Source organism: Quercus robur, chromosome 8 (assembly GCF_932294415.1).
Source record: "Quercus robur chromosome 8, dhQueRobu3.1, whole genome shotgun sequence".
NCBI lineage: Eukaryota > Viridiplantae > Streptophyta > Magnoliopsida > Fagales > Fagaceae > Quercus > Quercus robur.
The window spans coordinates 25409596-25432010 of NC_065541.1; the positions used below are offsets into that span (position 1 = coordinate 25409596).

The 22415-nt window shown below is 39.1% G+C and overlaps 2 protein-coding genes and 1 long non-coding RNA gene across 3 annotated transcripts; 2 read left to right on the forward strand and 1 right to left on the reverse strand.

The window, feature by feature from the left end:
• Positions 1–5072, forward strand: LOC126695089 (30S ribosomal protein S20, chloroplastic). Its single transcript, XM_050391707.1, has 3 exons — positions 1–240; positions 583–752; positions 4598–5072. Exons 1-3 carry the CDS (start codon positions 96–98, stop codon positions 4829–4831), a joined length of 549 nt encoding a protein of 182 aa, XP_050247664.1. The 5' UTR covers positions 1–95; the 3' UTR covers positions 4832–5072.
• A 3982-nt stretch (positions 5073–9054) lies between these two features.
• Positions 9055–11124, forward strand: LOC126695090 (uncharacterized). The gene is made up of 3 exons (XR_007645966.1): positions 9055–9236; positions 9841–9894; positions 10830–11124. It is a non-coding gene; the product is annotated as an uncharacterized LOC126695090 (long non-coding RNA).
• Positions 11125–18374: 7250 nt separating this feature from the next.
• On the reverse strand, positions 18375–20005 carry LOC126696090 (uncharacterized). The gene is made up of 2 exons (XM_050392869.1): positions 19104–20005; positions 18375–18588 (listed from the first exon to the last, which is right to left on the reverse strand). Exons 1-2 carry the CDS (start codon positions 20003–20005, stop codon positions 18375–18377), a joined length of 1116 nt encoding a protein of 371 aa, XP_050248826.1.
• Positions 20006–22415: the final 2410 nt, after the last annotated feature.

A 22415-nucleotide genomic window follows, 5' to 3' on the forward strand; every position in this document is an offset into this window, starting at 1 on the left:
TTCTCTCTCTCTCTCTCTCTCTCCAGTGGTTGTGGATAAAGGAGCAAAGACAAAAACAGCTGAGGAGGTTGGTCTCTGTAGAGAGCAAGAGAGAAATGGCAACCCTATCATTATCTTGTTTAGCACTCCCTTCGAAACTCAGAAATCTTTCACTAATTGGCCCTTCTTCAAATCAGTCAAGTACATTCAAATCACTCGGTTTCTCAACTAACCTCTCACACAATTATCTCTTCTCCAATGGTAAATGCACTCTCTACTCATAACCCATCTCTTTGCCTCTCTGAAACTGCATTTTATCCATTTTTTTTTTTTTTTGTTAATATATCTTTATTTGGTTGCTATGAAAAAGAAACAAGCAATATACACGAAATGTATAGAAAAAAACTAGATTTTTATGATTCATGTTGTTACTTTCGAAAATTGAAAATAATCCAGTTGCTAAAGTACAGCTGAATAAAGTTTTTTATTTTAATTTTGTGTTTTGGAATGACAATTCCTTGTTCATTTCTTTTCTCAGAACCCCAATTTTTGGTAATGAAATTTTAAGAGGATTTGAAATTCTGGGTTTTGTGAATTTTTCAGGAAATTTGTCAATGAGGACAACAGAAAGGCCAAGTCGGCATTTAAGTGTAGTGTGTGAGGCGGCTCCAACTAAGAAAGCAGACTCAGCTGCAAAGAGGGCTCGTCAAGCTGAGAAAAGGCGCATCTACAACAAATCCCGCAAATCTGAAATCAAGACCCGTATGAAGAAGGTGCTTATTATACATTCTTCTAATTTAATTTCTGTATAAATTTATAGTTTTTTTTCCTCCTTAATTTTTATTCTTGTTTGTGTAAAATGGGTTTATTTTTCATTGTTTGTGTTGAACGCTCTAAAAAAGTTTGAGAGTGTGAAAATTTGTAAAGAGGACTATGTTTAATTCTATTTTTGTTGTGGGCTCGCACTATATCTGGTATTAGGATAGTTTTTATGTTCGATTGTTCAGTAAAATGCTTCTAGATATCAGTGATGATATAATGATATTAGAGCTAATGAGCTCTGGCTTGAATGGCTTCTTCCCTTGTAAGAGCAAGGTAGGGGGTGAGGTTGTGGGTTCAAGATCCATACAGGGTGTGTGTGTAAATTACCAATATATAGAAAAATTAATGGTATAATAATGTTTTATATATTGTTTCAAACTGAAATTTTCCTTTTAGATTATGAAGCTATGTATCAAATCATCTTGATATGAAACTTCTCTTTTTGTTTAAGAATCATTAACAGGGTCAAGATAAAGATCAAAGATCTGCTTTTCTTCAAATTAGTGTGATCTATCTACTATAACATGAAACGCACTTCCTCCTATCAACATTGGCAGTCTGACGATTCTCAGCACAACTTTGGAGACCTAAATTCTTATGATTTTTATTTCTTGTTTTTGTTGTTGTTCTTCTTCTTCTATATTTCATGTGTGGTTAAACTAAATCAAATAAAAGGGTAAAATTTATGCACAGTTTCTTAGGTGCAATATATGTTTCCCAATTATGTTCAAACGCAGCTGCATTGAAGTTACTTGTCTTTGGAAATATAATATTGTTTGTGTTTCATTGGTCAATGCAACTATGTGTTTGTATTTATTTGGGGAACCTAATGTACAACACTTAACTTTACCTAAATTTTGTCCCAAATTAAAATATCCTTTTTATTTTTTATTTTTTAATGTTTGGTCCATATCTGCATGAAACATCCATGTTGATGTCTAGATTGGTATCATTCCTATATCTTTAAATTATTGAGGTAGAATTTGGAGTTTCAATCCGTAGGCCTCATTATTTGCTGACTTTCATGGACAGAACCTTTCATGAGTGAATCCAAAATTGAACTCTCTAAATATTATTATAGTGTTATTCAGAGATGTCTTGGAACTCCAACTGAGCTTAAAAGTTAGAATTTGAAAATTGTGTGATATCTCATGGTCCTTTATTGGAACTTAGGCACTCTCAAAGTGACCTTAATTGTGACCCCTTTTTTTATTATCGCGTGTTTGGTTGACATGCCCATCTGTCCGCTCTTTGGAGCTTTTTTCTGCAAAATTTCAGTGGTCTAATTCTGATGTTTAGCAATTCCATAGTTTTTGGTATGATATTCTTGCAACTTATATAAAAGAATAAGTATGATATTTTTGTGTAAAATTTGCTAAAAACCTCATTAAATAGTCTCTGTGTGTGTCTTTGTGCACTCATGTAAGAGAGAATTACAATTGTTGTTAGCCAGCAAAGACTCCATCTTGCTGCATGGTTGACCTAGAAGTCTTTTGGTGAACACTATTGTGGGCATTCAAATTGGTTTTATTTGTTGCCCAGTTTTTTATTTTATTTTAAATATTGTCTTCATGTTTGTCATATTTCTAAATGTGATAAAGAAGTGAATATTAGAAAGCTCTCCATTATTCTTTACTGGCTAAAATAGGCATGCATTTAGATCATAAGAAGTTTAATGGCTACAATGAATGAATGTGTTCTTCAAAAATGTGTCAAAGTCCATTACTAGCATCATGCAAGAGTCAGTTTAAGCAATTGTTTTCTTCTTTCTGGATAATGGATATAGTACATACATTGGACAAATTTGAGCACATTATAGAATTTGGATGTCAATAAAATGCTCATTACTTTACTAGTAAATATTATTAATTTGCATTGAAGATGAACCGATTTGTCATCTTCAATTTCATGATAGCTGTTATACTCATTGTAGTCAAAGGCAAGCTGGGTGCTTGCCTAGGCACTTGGGCGAGGTGAGGCGCCACTAAGGCGCCTTAAAGGCTCTAAGGAGAGGCGCCTTTAGTGAGGCGCTTGCCTTTAGACCCTAGGCGAGCATGGCGACTGCCTTAAGGCATGAAAAAGGCACTAAGGCGAGAGCCTCAAGTGTTTTTTTATTTTTTATTTTTAAATAATCTTTTTTTTTTATAAATTTTTTGTAGAAGTTTGTTGTGAAACCTATTTTTACATTATTAATTTCAAAAGGCATGTTATAAAAACCTATTGTTAGTAAAATTAATTTACAAATTTGTTTTGCTAAAAAAAAAAAAAAAAAAAATTTACAAATTTGTTTTGTAAGACTTGTTGTTGTATAGAAGCTTGTTGTAAAATGTATTGTTAGAACTAACTAATAGAGCCTAAAATGTTAATCCTATTTTGAAATAATTTGATAGACCTAATTTCTTCATGCTACATATTGAAAAACACTTCATTATAATATTATAATACACTAGGTACATATGATTTAAGTTCTATATGTATAATAAATATATTAAGAATTTGGCGCCTTGCTTTATTCGGGCTAGTGCCTTTTTGTTGCCTCATGCCTTGGGCAACACAAGGCCTTGCTTGGCGCCTTAAGGTTGCCTTCACCTTTGACTGCCTTGGTTATACCATGGTTAATTATTTTGGCATTACAGTGGTAGCTGAAGGACAAATATATACAGTTTCTTGAAATTTGTATGAACTCTCTTGAACTGGTTGTGTACCTTACAACAGAGAGCATAAGTGGGTGTGAGCTGGTCAGGGTATCCTGATTGTCTTTGGAGTGGCATTTGAAGTACAAAAATAATTACCGTTGCTTGATATTTATCAATACCCTCTTTAAACATTAGGCATTCAATTGGAGACTCACCAAGCTAGCTGGTGACTAAATATGAGCCTCCTGTAATTTTTACTTGACCTCTTAACAAGTAGTTCATCCTTTATATGATCTGTAAAATGTCCATGTAAAGACTATGAAGCACCTGAGTATATGCTGGAACTGGCCTTTTTTGTAAGTAGAACTAGAAAGCAGGTACAAAAGAGAGAGAAAGAGGGAGTTTCCCTTAAAATGCTTGTTGATCCTTACCTCTCCATGTGTGTATATATATATTGTATCTATATAACCAAATACATGTCCATGAAGCAAGTATATGTGACATCACTATGTCAAGTACCATTGCAAATTCTACGCAGACAATCATTATCAATTATCTGGGATATTCATAGGGACTGCAGGAGGGAGCTAACATAGTTGAAAGCTGTGGGCAAGGAAAAAGATTTGGATGAAGTTGGTATGAAAAATAGAGGTGCCTGTCCAAAATTGCTTCTACTATATGTGACTTGACTGAAATAGCGTGTTATTAATCCCAAGTCCCAGCTAGCTGTGGGCTAATAGGACTTTTTATCGTTGGTTTTTATTTATTTATTAATTTTAAGAATTAGAATGTGCTCAATGCCTTTTTTTACCTCCTTTTTGGTTCACCATGAAGGAATGTCTCATTGTCCTCGCACTCTTAATTGATCTCTTTGTTTGATAGTTTGTATCTGTAATTATTTCTTAGGGGATATTAAAAAAAAGGGAAAGGGAAGATGACTTGTTTTCCATAACTTGAAGTAATGGTTACTATAATGTTACTTTACCCGTTTTATAAAATAATCTTCTATAACAATGATGATATTAATGATTTAACAAGAGAAAGGCAGAAGCTTAGGGTGATGTCCTGTAAAAAATCTATCAAAATCTTGTGACAAAGGTATTGAATTGTTTCTAAGAAGTTCCTGATGTTTTTTGTGAAATTTATTTCAACTTTTCCAGGTTCTGGAAGCTCTTGATGTGCTCAAGAAGAAAACTGATGCAGCATCTGAAGAAATTGTTCCAGTTGAGAAACTAATTGCAGAGGCATATTCAGTTATAGACAAGGCAGTGAGAGTGGGAACATTGCACAGGAACACTGGAGCACGCAGGAAGTCTCGGCTTGCCCGGAGAAAGAAGGCTGTGGAGATCCACCATGGCTGGTATACTCCGGCTGCCACTGTCAATGCAGTGTAGAATCCCCTGCAGGCTGTGAAAAATTATGTAATCCTATATTAAAGTTCCTTATTCAGAGTTATATGAATCCTATCATTCAAAATTTTGAGGATTCTGAGTACTTGTAGTTGTCGATTAGTTTATAGCTTCGTTTTTTATTTTTTGTTGTTGCAAAATCTGTTAGCTTCTTGTAATCTATAACCTCTGAGCTTGACAGTGTATTGCTTAATCTTGTTGATATGGATTCATTGTTTTTATCCAATTTCCTTTCTATGATGCCTATCTTCTGGGGATATAATTGTGAGTCATGCCAAAAGCTGATACGAATGAATAAACAAAGTGGATCCCAAGTGGAATAATCAATAAATTTGTAAAGAGTCATGATAAATGGGTGCTCTTAAGACAATTATTTATAAATTATTAAATCATTTTAAGAAAGTTTGATACAATTTTTAAGAGAAATATAAAAAGTCATTAAATTTTTTATTTTTTATTTTTATTAAGTATATCATAAACCAATGCATCTGTCAACTTTTCCTATTTTTATTTATATTTATTTTAGATAATATAAAATTTTAACTCATGATATTCTTCTAATAATGATTGCTTGTCATCATCATTTATTAAGCTAAAATATGAATTAATTTTTTGTGTAGATGAGGTTTGTGTCTTGATAGACTGCAAATTAACACAATTTTATTTTATTTATCTATTTTTTGATAGAGCAAATTAACACAATTAGTCACTTAAGTCCACCCAATTAAATTAAAATGCTGGAAAAAATTGTAATTCATTTATGGTTCGAATTTGAAAAAGGTGAGGGATGATAAGGATAATAAGGAGAAATATTTATCTCCAACTCCGACTCCAACACAGTGTGTGCGCCGTAATAATTTGCTCATACGGTCGTCCATTTTCCTGAGTTTCAAACACCAGTATGTATAAATATTTTTGTATCCATCAAATTAATCTTGTGTCTCAAAACCAATGGGCCAAAGTAATAGCAGAGACAGGATAAGCAAATTTATTTACCGGACCCTCTCCTCTCGTCTCAAATATTTTACTTTTGACTATATATGATAATTTTAAGAGGATTTCAAATTCGTCGTCATCAGATCAGTACCATATTTTGTTCAGGTTCGATCTGGGCTCTTCAATCGAACGTTGGCTAGCCTCTTCAGTTGTACTGTACAACACTAGTGGTTCTAAAACTAGGATTTGATATTCTTATTGATCCACCTTCTGCTTCTTCCATTGCGTTGCTCTGCATCTTGTACGTGTGTCAAATATATATATATATGCAAATGACGAATCTTTCTGTTGGCTCCAAATTTTGGTCGTAAAAGCAATTGGCTTGAAGAGCAAATGCAAATTTATATATTTATTTAGATTAATTGTGAGGCTTACGTACTACTTAAGATAAACGCCCCGTATCTTCTTCATTTCAGTGGTGGGCATCTTAGTTGAAGCGAAGCGAAGCGGACATTAATATTTAATATTTAATATTTATGGACAATTGCCATGGGACTTCATCAGACAACTCTATAACGTTAGTTAAATCCCTGCATTTGTCCACCATGTGGGTAAGAGTAAGACATTTTTTCCTGGGTCTATATTTAAATTGCTATTGCTATACCCTTTTTCTTTGACAACCAATAATAATATTGTTGTGATTATTATGTTGTCTGCACTGCCTCTGCGGTTCTTCTATTTATGATTCTATGAAGTTTCATAATTTGGCTTTGATGAAATTAATTGAGTGTTAGTTCTTGTAATAAGCATGATATACTAGAAGAGCTTGTCCTTGCACTGCCTTTATCTTCTGATGAACAAAGAAACGTTAGATGGCCACTGAATGTTCCTAAATGTCTGTCATCATGCCTAACAACGCTTCATTTTGAAGGCTTTCGATGGTCCAAGGATGAGTTGGAACTTCTTAGATATTTACTAAATAGTTCAAGATTCTTGAAGAAAATGACAATCACTTCTAAACCTCCAGATTCAGAGTAAAAGTTTAATCTTTTCAAGGAGTTTCCCAGGCATTCTAGAACTTGTAAAATTGCTTTTGTATATGATTAAGAGATAAGTAGCTGGATGGGTTAATATATCATTAAAAGGTCATTTCTTGTGTTTGTGCGAATCTAATATTTCTGATGTAAAATGGTTTGGCTGACAAATTCTTCCATTGCTTGGGTTTGCCAATGATCATTACGTCAAATGTTCTTTTCTAATCTCACATATAATGGGAGGAGTTCAATCTTGTTCAGATATAAATAATGAAAATGAAACTTGAAAATACATCTGAACAATCTTACTTGCTTTTGCCACTTATTTTCATTTGCTTCCCAACATTCTCCTTACTTCTTCATGAATTCCTCCTCTTGTAACCGATGCTAACTTTTTGAGCCAGATTACCACGAAGTTTTGATAATTTATAAACAAAATGTTATCTGTGCTTTGGATCTGTACACTTACATGCACCTGCAACATCGTTCTCTTTTGTTCCTTCCCATTTTCTACTCCTTGGTAACATAAAACATTGAAACTTTAAAAGGAAGCAAGCTTGAAATTCAATTTTTTAAACTTCTGTTATAGAATCAAGAAATAGTGTATTGAGGTTTGGTGTACAGAAGCATTGGACATGCTTACTATTTTGCGAACTATGTAAGCTACTTGATAAAATCTTAAGTAATGTTGAGTTCTATATCGCATGTATTTCAGACTTGTTTCTCCCTGTTATCAGTATTTTTCTTTCCTTTTTCTTCTGTTTCTCAGAAACCAGAGGGTAAGACAATGAAGACCATTTGTGATATTCTTGGACCTTTTCCTAGCAACCAAATGAACCATAATGTCCCATCAAAAAAGAAAAAAGAAAAAATAACCATAATGCAAATTTACTGAATTTTGGGTATCTGGACCTTGCAAATGTTAGGTTGTTTGTCAATGAGCACTCTTTTAAGAGGCAAATTGTTTATCCTGTTTTTTTTCATGCCAAAAGAATGTGCTCCGAACACTGCAAAGAAAAAGATACTCACTTTGGCATTTTCAATTTTTTGGGCTTGCTACTTTTTGATGAATCATAGGATACTGATTTTTTTTCTCCCTTTAAGCTTCTTTGCTTAACAAATTGCTTTTCTGAGATCATGATTTTTTCTTGTTTGAAAAGAAATCATGACGTTATCCATGAAATCTTGCATTTAATTATCAAAAAGTTTTTCAAAGATTTCACTGTGTTTTGGTTTCTTGGAAAAGCAAAAACGTTTTTGTTTTAAAGTTTTGTAGGTATAAATCCCAAATTGTTTCAACTTCAGAATTTGAGCGAAAAGGAGTGATAACTTAAATAAGAAGAGGAGGAGGAGAAGGAGGTGGGGAAAGAGAAGATTTTTAAATGATAATGCCGAAAAATCACCAGTAAACCACACAGTCCTCACACACTCGAAGCAAGACTTGCACAACAAAAAGAGAAGACCTAACAGAGAGTACCGGTGTGGTGTCGGCCAAATACTCTTCGAAGGTCAAGTTAGAACTATTTTCACAACTCTAGAGTGCTAGAGAGGGGTAAATTATGTGTTCCTGTTTTGTGAGGGTCTTTGGGCTTTTATAGTAGTGTAGAATCAGACTCCTATGCTTGCGCAACAAGTCTTTTCCATATAGGGAAGATCCTCATTAATGGGCGTATTTTCTAGAATCCTTTTCATATTAAAATTCTATTCATGTTGGGATTCTATGGACTAGGGTTATTCGTGAGATGCAAGTCGTTTTCCATTTAAGATTCCTTGGAGACCACATAATCATCAATTAGCGCCACGTGGCCTGTTGGTCCGTCGGCCCATTAATACTGGACCCGTCCACTTACCTTGATCTGTTAAGCCCATCCAAATGGACTCGTCAACGATAAACTCTAATCCATCACCTCACTATTCTTCCTCTTCAGTTGCCCCTTCACCCCGTGAGTCCGTACTTTCTGAGTGGACGAACACTTGGGGTGACGGTTTCATTTTGAACTTTTGACGAGTGCCCCCTAGCATGGACAGGCTAGCCTAGGGTAATTAATGATGGACGCGTGGCGTTTACTGAATGGTTGATCATGGGAATCGAAACTGTAACATCCCGTGAGTTTTTTTTTAAAAAAAAAAAAAAATAAATAAATAAAAGAAGGTAAGTTAGATTTTTTGTGGACCAAGTGTGCCCCCACCTAACCCCACTACCCATCACACAATCCATTCCCTCTTTTCTCTCTTTGGCCGGTCACTCCCACTCTTGTTCTCCTTTTCTTTTTCTTTTTCAGTCAACACAACACACATACACACACTCCTCTCCCTCACCCTCCCACCGGTACATTCCTCATCCTCATCTCTACCATTTTTTCCGGCAAAATCACTAGAAAATCCTCAAGAACATCACACCTTCACATAAGTTAATTGAGGTAAAAGTCTTAATCTCTTTTGATGAGTATTATGTTCTTATTTGAGGTTATTTTACCCAAGCTTTAATAATGATTTTCATGTGATTTAAGAGCTTTGAAAATGATATTCATGTGTTATATGTATGGGTTTTGGTCTTGGTGGATGTAATTGTTGAGTGAGTTCATGCTTTTTACAATGTTGGGTATCTAGGGCTTGTTATGGTGAAAATTTAGGGGTTTTGAGGTATATCTTGTGAAATGAAATTGTGAATATAATTTTATGGTTCATTTGGAGCTAGTTAAAGATCTAAATTGTTTGTTTGAAAGGATATTGTGATTTTGGTGTCATGGGTCTCTTGATGATGTTGTGAAAACCATGTGGAAACTATTTATAAATTATTGAGGTTTTGATGTTAGAAATAACACCTTGTATGATTCATAAGTATAATGGGAGTCTATGTCTTGTAAAGTAATTGGTTGAGAATCTTTGGAGATGGAAAATATTATTTGTGAGGCTAAATCTAGGCTTGCCTAATTTAGTGCTTATTTGGCAATTCCTAATATGTAGCTAGATACAATTTCAAGCTTTGTGCTCATTGTGATAGATTTGCTTGACATTGTTTAGGTTCTAGCTAATCTCCCCTTGGAGCTTGGAGAATTAGGATTTTGCGGTTGCTAGGTAAGTAGCTTTTAATGGGTATTTTTGAAAAATAACCATATCTTATAAATATTGTTTTGGGTCAACACATTTTGGAAAATTAATGGTGGAACTATGTTTTTCTAAAAGGTGTTGTGTTATGACCCTACTATATATGATTATATATGAAAATGCATATTCTTATTGCATATGGGGGATTGGCATGATTTGTTATCAAAGAAAAGACTAGCATCTTTGATTAAATTCTAGAAAATGCGTATTATGGATTTATTGCATTATTTGCAAAATTATAAAGATGCTTTATCTTGGCCTATGTTATTTGGGAAGTTAATACAAAATCTCTTTGGCAAGAAATAAGTTGAAGGCATTGAGAACCTTGTGAATATCTTGGGCATTCAAATATTTTATGAAACTACTTAGTAGCGAATTATGTATTTTGAATTAAAGTTATGTGAGCTCTTTATGTTCTACCCATGCGCTGTGACATGTGATTACTCGGTGATTACCTAGCTAAATACTATAGTCTGTGTGACATTAGTATCTTAGCACCCGTCTTTGTGATGGTTATTAGTTCCGGCTTTGTGTCGGCGATGAGTTCCGGCTTTGTGTCGGCAGTTTAGTTCCGGCTTTGTGTCGGCAATGAGTTCCGGCTTTGTGTCGGCGATTATCATGTGGCCTTGGGTTAGATTTTCTGGTTTGGAACGGTGTTGTTATTGCATACAGTATAGTAAGTAGTTTCATGTTGAGAACATTTTGAGAAGTTTTGTGCTGTGTCAATTTATTCATTATTGTCATATTATTTTTGGGAAATGGTTTTGTAGAAACTATTTGGAAACTCCCGAATTAAAAGCATGATTTGTAAATTGTTACCATCATGAAATTTGCATTTCCCCACCCCCTTTAATTATGCTACTTACTGGGCTTTGTCTCATTCCATTATTTTTATAACTTTTCAGAGTAGGCAACAATCTTTTGAGACAGCTTTTTGGTGGTTAATAGTAGTTAGACTAACTACTGATGGAGGCTGAATTTTTGTGTAATGGATATATTAGATGGCGTACATCTTAGTCTAGGCTTGACTCTTTCTTTTGTATTATAGTGGTTATGATTGTATTTCCACTGTTGGGACAAGCTGTTGTTACATAATTGTTGTTTTCAGACCTCTATTCTTTTGTGGCCTATGGTCCTTGTAATTAATGCTTAGAGCTCTGACTTACTCTGAAAGTATATTCTATGGGATGATTATGATAATTATTGTTGTTGGCACTTGATAATAATTATGTGGATTGAATTGTCAAAAAGGAAAAATTTACAGGTACTTGAGACGTCTCTCTCATGTTTTGGACCCTTTGGGGTTTGGGGCGTGACAGAAACGCCCCTTCATCTTCCACGCTGTTCTCCCTATATAAACTAAGACTTCTTCTGTTCATTACTTTACTCTCTCCTGAAATTCAAGATCAGAGTGCACCCGTCATTCTTGTCAGAATCCTATACCGTTCAATTGCTGCATTCGTCACCATTACCCGTCATCGTCTGAATCCGTCCTGGTAAGCATCTTCTCCCTTTTACTTCAAGTTTTTATACATTTACACTTTTCTGTGACACTTACATGTCTGTCAACCATTATAGTACTCAGTCTTAGGATTTACCGTCATGTGTAGGTCATGTCTAGTGTGTCAAGTAACCAGTCGTTTTCCGCGATGGAGCGGGCTACGATGAAGTGTACCGGTCAGGTCACAAAGACCATGACAGTCCCAGTGAGAGGAGTCCGTCAGCTTCCTTTTCTATATACGAGGATCTAGGGGTGGAGGAGTTAAACGGTGACTCCATGTCGGTTCGATGGATGTTGACCCCCCAATCCAATCCGTCATAGGACCAGATGGACTTAGGGAGTTCATCCTTCTACCTTTATGGACGGTTAATGATTTTATTTCCAAGATCAAAGAAACACACTTCAAAACACTTAGGGATAAGTATCAAATACTCGACAATATACCCACGCGTCTACCCTATAAATCAGAGAAGTGTTACTACGAGGGTCTTGAAGACTTAGGAGTATATGAGCAAATGCTGAAGGCAGGGCTCATATTTCCCTTAAGCACCCTCCACCATTGTCTCCTCCAATATCTTGGACTGTTCGTCAACCAGATCTCACCAAATGCTTGGAGGGTCTTCCTAAGTGTGGAGGTCCTATATGGTGCTATGTCGGACTGGGCATAGAGGTTGACGGTGGAAGAATTTTTCCACTGTTACCGTCCTGCTAAGATTACACAGTCCAAAGGCACGTACAACTTCGCGCCTAGGGGCTCGTTACTAAGGCTTATCTGTGAGAATCCTGACTCCAACAGAGATTGGAAGAGTCGTTACTTCTTTTTTGAGGGTGACGAGTGGATGTGTCACCTCGATGACACCGAATTCATGCTCGTTGACAAAACATGGGGCATAATGCCACCGTCGGGTATGCCTCCGTCAGTGAATACTTTATGTTTCCATTTTTCTTTAATGAATAACGGCCCATCTTTCTTTGCAGCCTGGGACCGTCCTCCAGTCACGCTTGAACAATTCAGTTTTTTGGAGAAAATTTTTAACAAAACCCAGCTTGAAGAGAGGACGTGGGCTAAATTGGTCAATCTCAACACATTGCATTGGTACTGTGACGGACCAGAACCAGCCAGAGCCGCCTTTCGATAGGAAGCCCAAGTTAGAGCACATAAGTTCGTCACTTTGAGTTTTTGTTATATTTACTCAAAATCCAACGTCCGTCCTTTATTTGGCAGAAATGGATGCAGCTAAAAGAAGAGCCGTCATCAAGTAACAGGCAGCAAAAAGGAAAGAGGTTGAAGGCTAACTCAAGGAGACGGGCGCGTCCAATCCGTCTTCAAAAAGAAATTTGCCGGAGAAGCAAAATCGTCAACCTAAGAAACCAAAAACAGTTTTAGAGCCCGTCGTGGGTTTAAAGGCCGAGGGCAGGAAGATGGTTACTCCTGTAAAGCATGGAGTTGGAAAAGGTTTGATGAAGGGCCCATCCACAACCCAAGAAAAGCCACCCTTCCTTCTCCAAGAGGACTCCAAATACGCTTTTGAGAAGCTTTCGTCCATCATGTCGTCCGACGACTATGAGGACTTAGGCAATCATGCTACCGAGGCCATGGGGGAGAAGGGGCTGTTTAGTATTGCCCAGGTATGTTATGTCGTTCATTTCCTGTTTTTCCGTTCACTTAACTCCGTCACTAATTACCTTCATTTCCAGGCTATGGTGATGATGAAAGGGTTGATGGGATGGTGTCTGAATCACGGGATAGCGCTGGGGTGCGTCAGGGCGAAAGCTAATGAGATGGAGGAGGAATTGAACAGTCTTAAGACTTGGAGAGTTAGTATGGAGAAGAAACTCTCCCTCTCGGAGAAGGTCAGGAAGGAGCTTGATCAGCAGGTTGAAACGTTGGGGAAGGTCTTGGAAGATAAAGATAAAGAAATCAAGGATGCCAAGAACCAACTCCGTCAATCTAAAGAGGCAGCGATCCGTGAATATCGAAACTCTGACGCCTTCCTGGAGGAGCTTGGGACCTCTTATGCGGACGGCTTTGACGATGCTATCCGTCAGGCAAAGAAAGCTTATCCTGACCTAGATTTTTCTCAACTTAGCATAGACACACAACCCCAAGCTACTGTTCAACCCGTCGCCTCTGAGAGCATGGAGGACTTGTTCGTTGACAATGCAGCCCTTGGTGACGGGGAGTCAGTTCCTCCTGAGAACCAGTCCCAACCCGTTGATGGTGACGTCCGTCAGCCTAGAAACGTTGAAGAGAATGTTGAAATCACCTCCCCTCAGCAGTAAAATATTATTGTTTTTTTTTGGATTGTAACTATTTTTGGAACAATCTTTTAATTTTTATCCGTCATTTTGTGGCATGTAAAAACATTACTTTGAATATGTAGCTATTGATTGAAAGAACTTCGTTTTAGACATATCTGTCCTCTGGTGTAATGTGAATTGTCATTTTCAATATTCCGTTGAGCCTGTTATAAAAACTTTTTACAACTGTTTTCACTGGGGTTCCATCCTTTAGGATAAGCCCGTCCGCACAGTGATTACAATTAATTCAGCTGATTTAGATCCATCCTCTACGACGGGCCACTGTTATTTCGTAATCTTATATAGGTGCATTCACATGATAAGACAAGTCCGTCCATTTGTGGACTTTGAAACTTTTGATTAGACCATAAGTTGGATCCGTCCATTATATGGACTGGTTCTTATCATTCATTTTAGGATGAGTTCATCCATTTATGGATTGTGAATACTTATTGAGTTGGACCCGTCCTTAAGAAGGATCTGTCCGTTGTGTAGCCTGTCCTGTTCATTACTGTGAATTCTAATTAGAATTCGTCCACTAATGGACTAGCAATATTGAACCGTCTTTATATTGGATCTGTCCATTTTATGGGTGGATGATTCGTCCGCTATGTAGATATTAAACTTTCATCCGTCCTTTTTATGGACTTGTAAAATTTCCGTCCTTTAATGGACCGTCCATATTACGAACATATTTCCATCCTTCTTGGATGGACCGTCCACTTTATGGACTAAAAATGTTTCCGTCCTTCTTGGATGGACCGTCCACTTTATGGACTTAAAAGGTTTCTGTCCTTCTTGGATGGATTGACTTGATAAAATTTCCTTCCTTTTTGGATGGACTGTCCACTTTGTGGTCTCATAAAGTTTCCATCATTATAGAATGGATTGTCCACTTTGTGGACTTTGATAAAGTTTCCATCCTTCTCAGATGGACCGTCCACTCTATGGACTTGGTAAGTTTCCATCCTTATTGGAAAGACCATCCACTTTATGGACTAAATAAAATATTGTAGAAGACACATTAGTCATATTTGAATATTCCTCTTATTATTAAACCAAAGGTAGTTCTCGAAAAAAAAGAGGCTTAAAAATAATGCTTAAAAGCAAAAATAAACTGTCTATGTAGTTAAAACTAGGAAACCGGAGAATGTTGCAATAATTAACTTAAAACTAACAAAACTTGAATAAAATGAGGATCCGTTGGGTGTTGCTTTCCATATCGTCATCTTTACTGGTAGTACTTTCGTAGATGCTCAGCGTTCCATGGATGTTGCAGTTATCGCCCATTTAATGTCTCCAGATGGTAGGTTCCTTTCCTTTGCCATGATGTTACTCTGTAGGGTTCCTCCTAGTTGGGGCCGAGCTTTCCTTGGGAAGGATTCTTCGCCGCGCCCATTACCTTCCTCAAGACTAGGTCTCCGACCTGGAAGTCTCTGTGATTGACTTTGGAATTGTAGTTCTTTGCCATAAGGTTCTGGTATCGTGCCAACCTTTGCTCTGCTGTTGCCTGCACTTTGTCCACCAGGTCTAGTTGTAAGCGAAGGGCTTCATCGTTCTTACTTTCGTCGTAGTTGTCCACCAAGTAGCTTGTGAGCCCTACTTCTGCTAGGATGACTGCATTGTTCCCGTATGCTAGTCGAAATGGTGTCTCCCCTGTGGGTGTCCTTGCTGTTGTCCGGTATGCCCACAAAACATTAGGTAGTTCCTCCGGCCATATGCCTTTTTACCCCTCGAGCCAAGTCTTGATGATTTTGAGCAAGGATCGGTTCGTAACTTCAACTTGTCCATTGGCTTGTGGATGAGCAGGTGACAAGTAGTGGTTCTTGATCCCTAGCTTCGAGCAGAAATCCCGGAATGCGTTGTTGTCGAACTGCTTTCCGTTGTCAGAGACAAGCACCCTAGGTATCCTATACCTACAAATGATGTTCTTCCAGATAAAACTTCAGATGTTCTTTTCTGTGATGGTGGCTAGGGCTTCTGCTTCCATGCATTTGGTGAAGTAGTTGATGCCAACTATTAGGAACTTTAACTACCTGACCGCAGTTGGGAAAGGGCCCATGATGTCTAATCCCCATTGAGCGAACGGCCATGGGGCCATCATGGGCGTTAGTTCTTCCGGAGGCTGTTTGGCGATGTTATCGAATCTCTAGCACTTGTCGTAGGCTCTGACATAAGTCTGTGCATCCTTCTGCATAGTAGGCCAGTAGTATCCTGTGCGAATCAATTTGTTCACCAGCGATCGTGCCCCCGAGTGATTCCCGTAGATCCCTTTATGGACTTCTCTCATGACGTAGTCTGCCTCCTCGAGTCCTAAACACCTTAGGTACGGGCAAGAGAAACCTTTTTTGTATAGGACTTCTTTTATCAGAACAAAATGCGATGCTTGGACCTTCAGTTTTCTAACGGCATCCTTCCCGTCTGGTAGCATGCCATCCCTTAGGTAGGAGACTAATGGTGTGGTCCAGTTGTTTTCGCTACCAATCTCCTGTACACTAGTTACTTCATTTATGAGCGGAGAATTTTAAACAAAGGATAGTACTTGATCGGGGACGTGCATGTTTTCTGCTGAGGTGGCCTTTGCTAGGCGGTCGGTGCACTCGTTCTCTTCCCTCGGGATTTGGACGAATTTGATTTGGAGGCCGTCGATTCGACCCTTCACCTCCTTAAGGTATTTCTTCATTCTTCCATTCTTGCATTCATAATCACCATTAACCTGACTGGTGACGACCTGGGAGTCGTAGTATAAAACCATGTTCTCAGCTCATGCCGCTCTTGCGAGGTCCAATCCTACTATTAAAGCCTCGTATTCTGCTTCATTGTTGGTCGTAGGAAAGTCTAGGCGGATCATGCACTTGATCTTATCTCCTTCTGGGGTACGGAGTACCACACCGGCGCCTCCAGCTTACCTGTTTGATGATCCGTCTGTATGGACGCTCCATTGTGAAACTACTTCTGCCCCCTTGCCTTCCATGAGTGTGAATTCGGCGATGAAGTCAGCTACCACCTGCCCCTTTATAGCAGTACGTGGACAGTATCGTATATCGAATTCGCTCAGCTCAACTACCCATAACGCCATCCGTCCTGCAGCTTTGGGACTACTCATGGCTCTTCTCAAGGCTTATCTGTCAAGACAACAATAGTATGGGCTTGAAAATATGGCTTGAGTTTCCGTGCTGCGGTCACTAATGCGAACGCTAGCTTCTCCATCAGAGGATACCTTTCTTCTGCTCTTCGAAACCCTCGGCTTGTAAAGTAAACCGATTTCTGCAACCTGTCTTCTTCTCTTACCAAAGCTATGCTGACCACAGCTTGCGAGACAGCTAAGTACAGGTAGAGTTCTTCCCTCGGTTTGGATGGACTGAGTAAGGGAGGAGCTGATAGATGCAACTTAAGATTCTCGAACGCCTACTGGTATTCGTTTGTCCATTCAAATGATCTCTTCAACACGCGGAAGAAAGGTAGGCATTTATTTGTTGCCCTTGAGACAAACCTATTCAATGTTGCTATCTTGTTGTTCAGGCTCTGCACCTCCTTGATCGTCTTTGGTGGGGCTAAGTCCATTATAGCTCGTACTTTCTCTGGGTTGACTTCGATTCCCCTTTGGGATACCATGAATCCCAAGAATTTCCCCGCTGTAACCTCGAATACACATTTGCTTGGATTTAACTTCATGTTGACGCTCGAAGAGTGTCGAAGGTCTCTTGGAGGTCATTCAAGTGTTCGTCTTCTCATAAGCTTTTCACCAGCATGTCATCTACATAAACTTCAACATTCCTCCCGATTTGTCGTGCAAACATCTTGTTCATCAATCTTTGGTACATCGCCCCAGCGTTCTTGAGCCCGAATGGCATCACTTTGTAGCAAAAGAGTCCTTGGCTTGTAACAAAGGAAGTCTTTTCTTGGTCAGCCTCATCCATTTTGATCTGGTTGTATCTAGAAAACGCTTACATGAAGCTCAGTAGCTGGTGTCTCACGGTCGAGTCTACCAAGGTATCTATTCGTGGAGGGGGTAACTGTCCTTGGGGAAGGCTCTATTGAGGTCCGTGAAGTCTATGCACATCCTGCACTTTCCACTGGCCTTTTTGACCATAACCATGTTTGCCAACCAGTTTGGGTAATATACTTCTCGAATGAAATCTGCTTCTAACAACTTCCGAACCTCTTCTGTTATCGCTTTGTCTCGCTCTTGAGCAAACACTCGTTTCTTCTGTCGAATGAGAGAGGATGAGGGCGACACATTCAATCTATGAACTATGACTGAGGAGTCAATCCCTGGCATGTCCTCGTGACTCTAAGTGAACACGTCCTGATTCTCTCTTAGAAATGTTGTGAGCCCGTGACGAACCGACTGACTCACCAACGTTCCCACCTTAGTCATCCGCTCAAGTCTGGAATCGTTGAGTGTTACTTCCTCCAGTTCTTCCACAAGCTCTGCTGTTCGTCGTTCTTCTATGCACATGGTTTACTGGTGGTCATCCATTTCTAGCATCGCAACGTAGCATTCACGCGCTGCTACCTGATCGCCTTTCACTTCTCCTACCCCATACTCAGTAGGGAACTTGATTATCAGGTGGTAGGTCGATGTTACAGCCTTCCATGAATTCAAAGTAGGACGCCCAGTATGGCATTGTATGCGGACAAGCAATCAATGACCAGGAAGGTCATGTACGTCGTGATTTATTGAGGGTAATCTCTGACTGTCATCGGTAGGGTGACCGCACCTAATGGGTACACCCCATGTTCCTCTAAAACCTACAAGCGGGGCGTTGGTTGGGATCAACCGTTCCTTCTCTATTCTCATCTGCTGAAAGGCCGGATAATACAAAATATCGGCGGAGCTTCCGTTGTCTACTAGCACCCTGTAGGTATTATAGTCACTTACCTGTATACTGACTATGAGTGCATCATCGTGTGGGTGGTGGAGATGTCGGGCATCTTCCTCTATGAATCCAATGACGGGATTGTCAACCCGTGCCATCTTTGGGGCATATCTTATTAGTTGAATATTTTGAACCATCCGTAGGTACGCCTTTCATGCCTTCTTAGAGGAACTAGAAATGCTTCCCCCTGTGGTCATCCTTATATCTCCCATGGGTGGCCTAGGTCGCTTATTTTCTCTTTGGATTGGTGCACCTTGATTTTGCTCCGTTCCTTCTTTGCCAACGAATTTCTGTAGCTTCCTTGACGAATGAGGGCTTCTATCTGTTACTTCAAGTCATAGCAATCAGATGTATCGTGGCCGTGATCTCGGTGGAAGCAGCAATATTTATCCTTAGGCCTCTTGCTAGGGAAAGTTAAGGCTCCTTCATCTTTGATTTGTATCAGGACCTGATCAATCGGGGTATTCAGGGGGGGGGGGGGGAAGTTTGTAAACCTCCCCATTGGGGGCCTGAATCGTCGATCGTCTCTTTTTTCTCCTGTTCTAGCTATCTTCCTACCCCTATCCTGTCGGGGTTCTTCCAACCTCTCTCTCTTCTTGGGTTTTTCTTTGTGTGCCAGCAGTGCATCTTTAGCATTCATGTACTTGGTGGCCCTATAAAGCACATCTGACATGGTTTTTGGGTTATTCTTGTATAAGGAGAATAAAAATTTACCCTTTCGTAATCCGTTCGTGAAGGCTGCTGCGAGGATCTTTTCGTCGGCTTCGTCTATCGAGAGTGCTTCCTTATTAAAACGGGTTATGTAGGACCTCAGCGTCTCATCCTTCCACTGTTTAATATTCATCAGGCATGCAGTAGACTTTTTATACCTGTGTTCCCCGATGAAGTGCGATACGAATTGGGCGCTCAACTCTTTAAAGGAACTAATGGAGTTGGGCTTCAGCCTGCTGAACCATATCCTTGCGGGGCCCCTCAGCGTGGTGGGGAAGGCCCTACACATAATCTCGTTCGGTATCCCCTGAAGGTGCATCAGGGTCTTGAAAGACTCCAAGTGATCCAGCGGGTCCTTGTTTCCGTCGTAGTTTTCCACTTGTGGCATACGAAACTTTGGAGGAAGGGGAAAAGAGTTGACGGCCATGGTGAATGGTGAATCTGTTCTGTGGACCAGATCGTCGAGATCACTGGAAACTCTTCCTTTCAGCACGTTCATCATGCATTCCATCCGTTCTTTCATCATCTGCATCTCCTTGACGATATGGGGCGGGGCCGTATCAGTAATGGATGGACGACTCATGTCTTGTCTACTCGATCTACTCAGGGCGTTACTACCCTCCGGCAACTCCTGGTTCCTCCGGTCAGCATTGGTACCTTCTTGATCTTCCTCTTGGGTTCCCATCACCGCGTTCTTCTGTTGCAGTTGTTCCTCTAGGGTTTGGTTTTTTCTGGTGAGGCGTTCCACTGCTGCTGTGAGGGTTTGTACCTGTCTCTCCAGGGTAGTAGGTCATGGCTCGTCTCCCTAAATGTTGTTGGTGGTTGCTGTCGAGCGAGTAAGTACCATGCAACTCTTTGTCCGGGAAGCGTTTGTATGGCTTACAAGTCACTGTCTTTCCTATAGACGGCGCCAACTGATGATGCTGAAAAATCACCAGTGAGCCACACAGTTCTCGCACACTCGAAGCAAGACATGCACAACAAAAAGAGAAGATCTAACAGAGAGCACTGGTGTGGTGCCGGCCAAATACCCTTCGAAGGTCAAGTTAGAACTATTCTCACAACTCTAGAGTTCTAGAGAGGGGTAAATTATGCGTACCTGTTTTGTGAGGGTCAAAGGTTTTTATAGTAGTGTAGAATCAGACTCCTATGCTTGCACAACAAGTCTTTTCCATATAGGGAAAATCCTCATTAATGGGCGTATTTTCCAGAATCCTTTTCGTATTAGAATTCTATTCATGTCGGGATTCTATGGACTAAGGTTATTCGTGAGATGCAAGTCGTTTTCCATTTAAGATTCCTTGGAGACCACATAATCATCAATTAGCGCCATGTGGCCCGTTGGTTCATCCACCCCGACCCATTAATACCGGACCCATCCACTTACCTTGATCTGTTAAGCCCATCCAAATGGACTCGTCAACGATAAACTCTAATTCGTCACCTCACTATTCTTCCTCTTCATTAAACATTAAAAAAAAAAAAAAAAAATTGTCAGCTTGTATCAGCTTCTGGCACTGGATTTTTCTATGCCAAGAAGAAGAGCAGGAAGATTTATTGATAAGCTCCAGCTTTGGAAATCCTTGAGTAAATTGTCATGTCCAGTTTATAGAAGTAAAGGGAAGTGGGTGAGACTTCCTTTGTTATAAATCCACCTATTTGGATACACTTTTGTAGGATCAAGGTCATGTGATTATTTATGGTGCCAGATTAGTATGATGAATCGACCTGTGTGAGTCCATTGTGTTGATATATGACTATTATTTCTTGTAACAATTTAAAATCAAGTAGAGCCAAAGGCATTCAATTACCACAGGGCTAGAGCATTCCTAAAAAATTCCAAAAAATAGTAAAAAAATTCAAAAGAATAAAAAACGTCATTTTGGTTTCATTTTTAGACAAACCAGGCTGGGACAAGCCAAAAAAGAGATTAAATTTTTTTTCATTTTGGGTAACGTTTCTACCTGACCTGGGCTGGAGCATTCCCAAAAAAAAGTAAAAAAATTCAAAAAATTCAAAAACATTGTTAAGACATATGTGGCTCACATGTTAAGAACATATGTCATGATTTTATGTAATTGGCTAATCCTTTGACAAAACGCACTTTACTTGTAATTGGGTAGTTTTAGGATGTGTTCAAATACTTCAAGAAACAAAGTTTCAAGATCAAGTGTTGAAGTCATCAAGTCTGTCCAAGAAACAAGCTGGGAAGTGCAAAATCATTAAAGCTTGACAGTTGTCTCGACAGCTGCATCTATCGAGGTTTAAGGAAGCTATTTAGCCCGTGGCTCGACACCTGCTCGACAGCTGCTTGATAGCTTATCTGTTGAGATTTAAGAAATTCAGAATTCTGATCTGATTTCTTGGAATCCGTGATTATGTATTTAGGTCTTCTTCTCTTCTAACCCTAAACATATAAAAAGATTATTTTAAGGGCCATCAAAGAGTTCACAAGTTGCACAAGCATTGAGCAAACTCTGTTCAAGCAAATTGTGACCAGAGACGAAGTTCTTGCCCTAGTTCATCTCTTTCTCTTGAAGAAGTTGCTGTGTATGTGCACCGTAGGGTTTTGTAACCAAGCATCTTCTTGATCTTCATTGTGTGGATGAACTGAAGAACTTTGCAGTTAACAACCTTCTTAGTTGGTGATTGAAGTCGCGTACTGGGATCCGCGCAATTGGTTAGTCACGTACTTGGGAGCCGTACATCAGAAATGGGAACTGTTACTATAGAACAAGTCCAATTGGGTATTGGGGTAAGGGTTCAACTGTAGGTTGGTAAGGTACTTGAGATTCCTTTACTTATAACCGCTTGTTGTGATAATAGTGGAGTTTCGGGAGTGGTGACCTGAAAATCACCCGGTGGGATTTTTGCTGTTAGGTTTTCCCCATTCGTAAACAAATCACCGTGTCTTTTATTTTCCACTGCATATTTAGTTATTTGGTGATTTGTTTGTGCTACCACGCGCTTTGCATGTTAATTTGATTAATTAATAAACTTGGTTAATTAATAAATTAATTCATCACAAGGGGTCAATTCGTTTTTGGCCTATCAAACATTATTTTGGCTGTTAAAGATTCAAAGCTTTAGAGGCT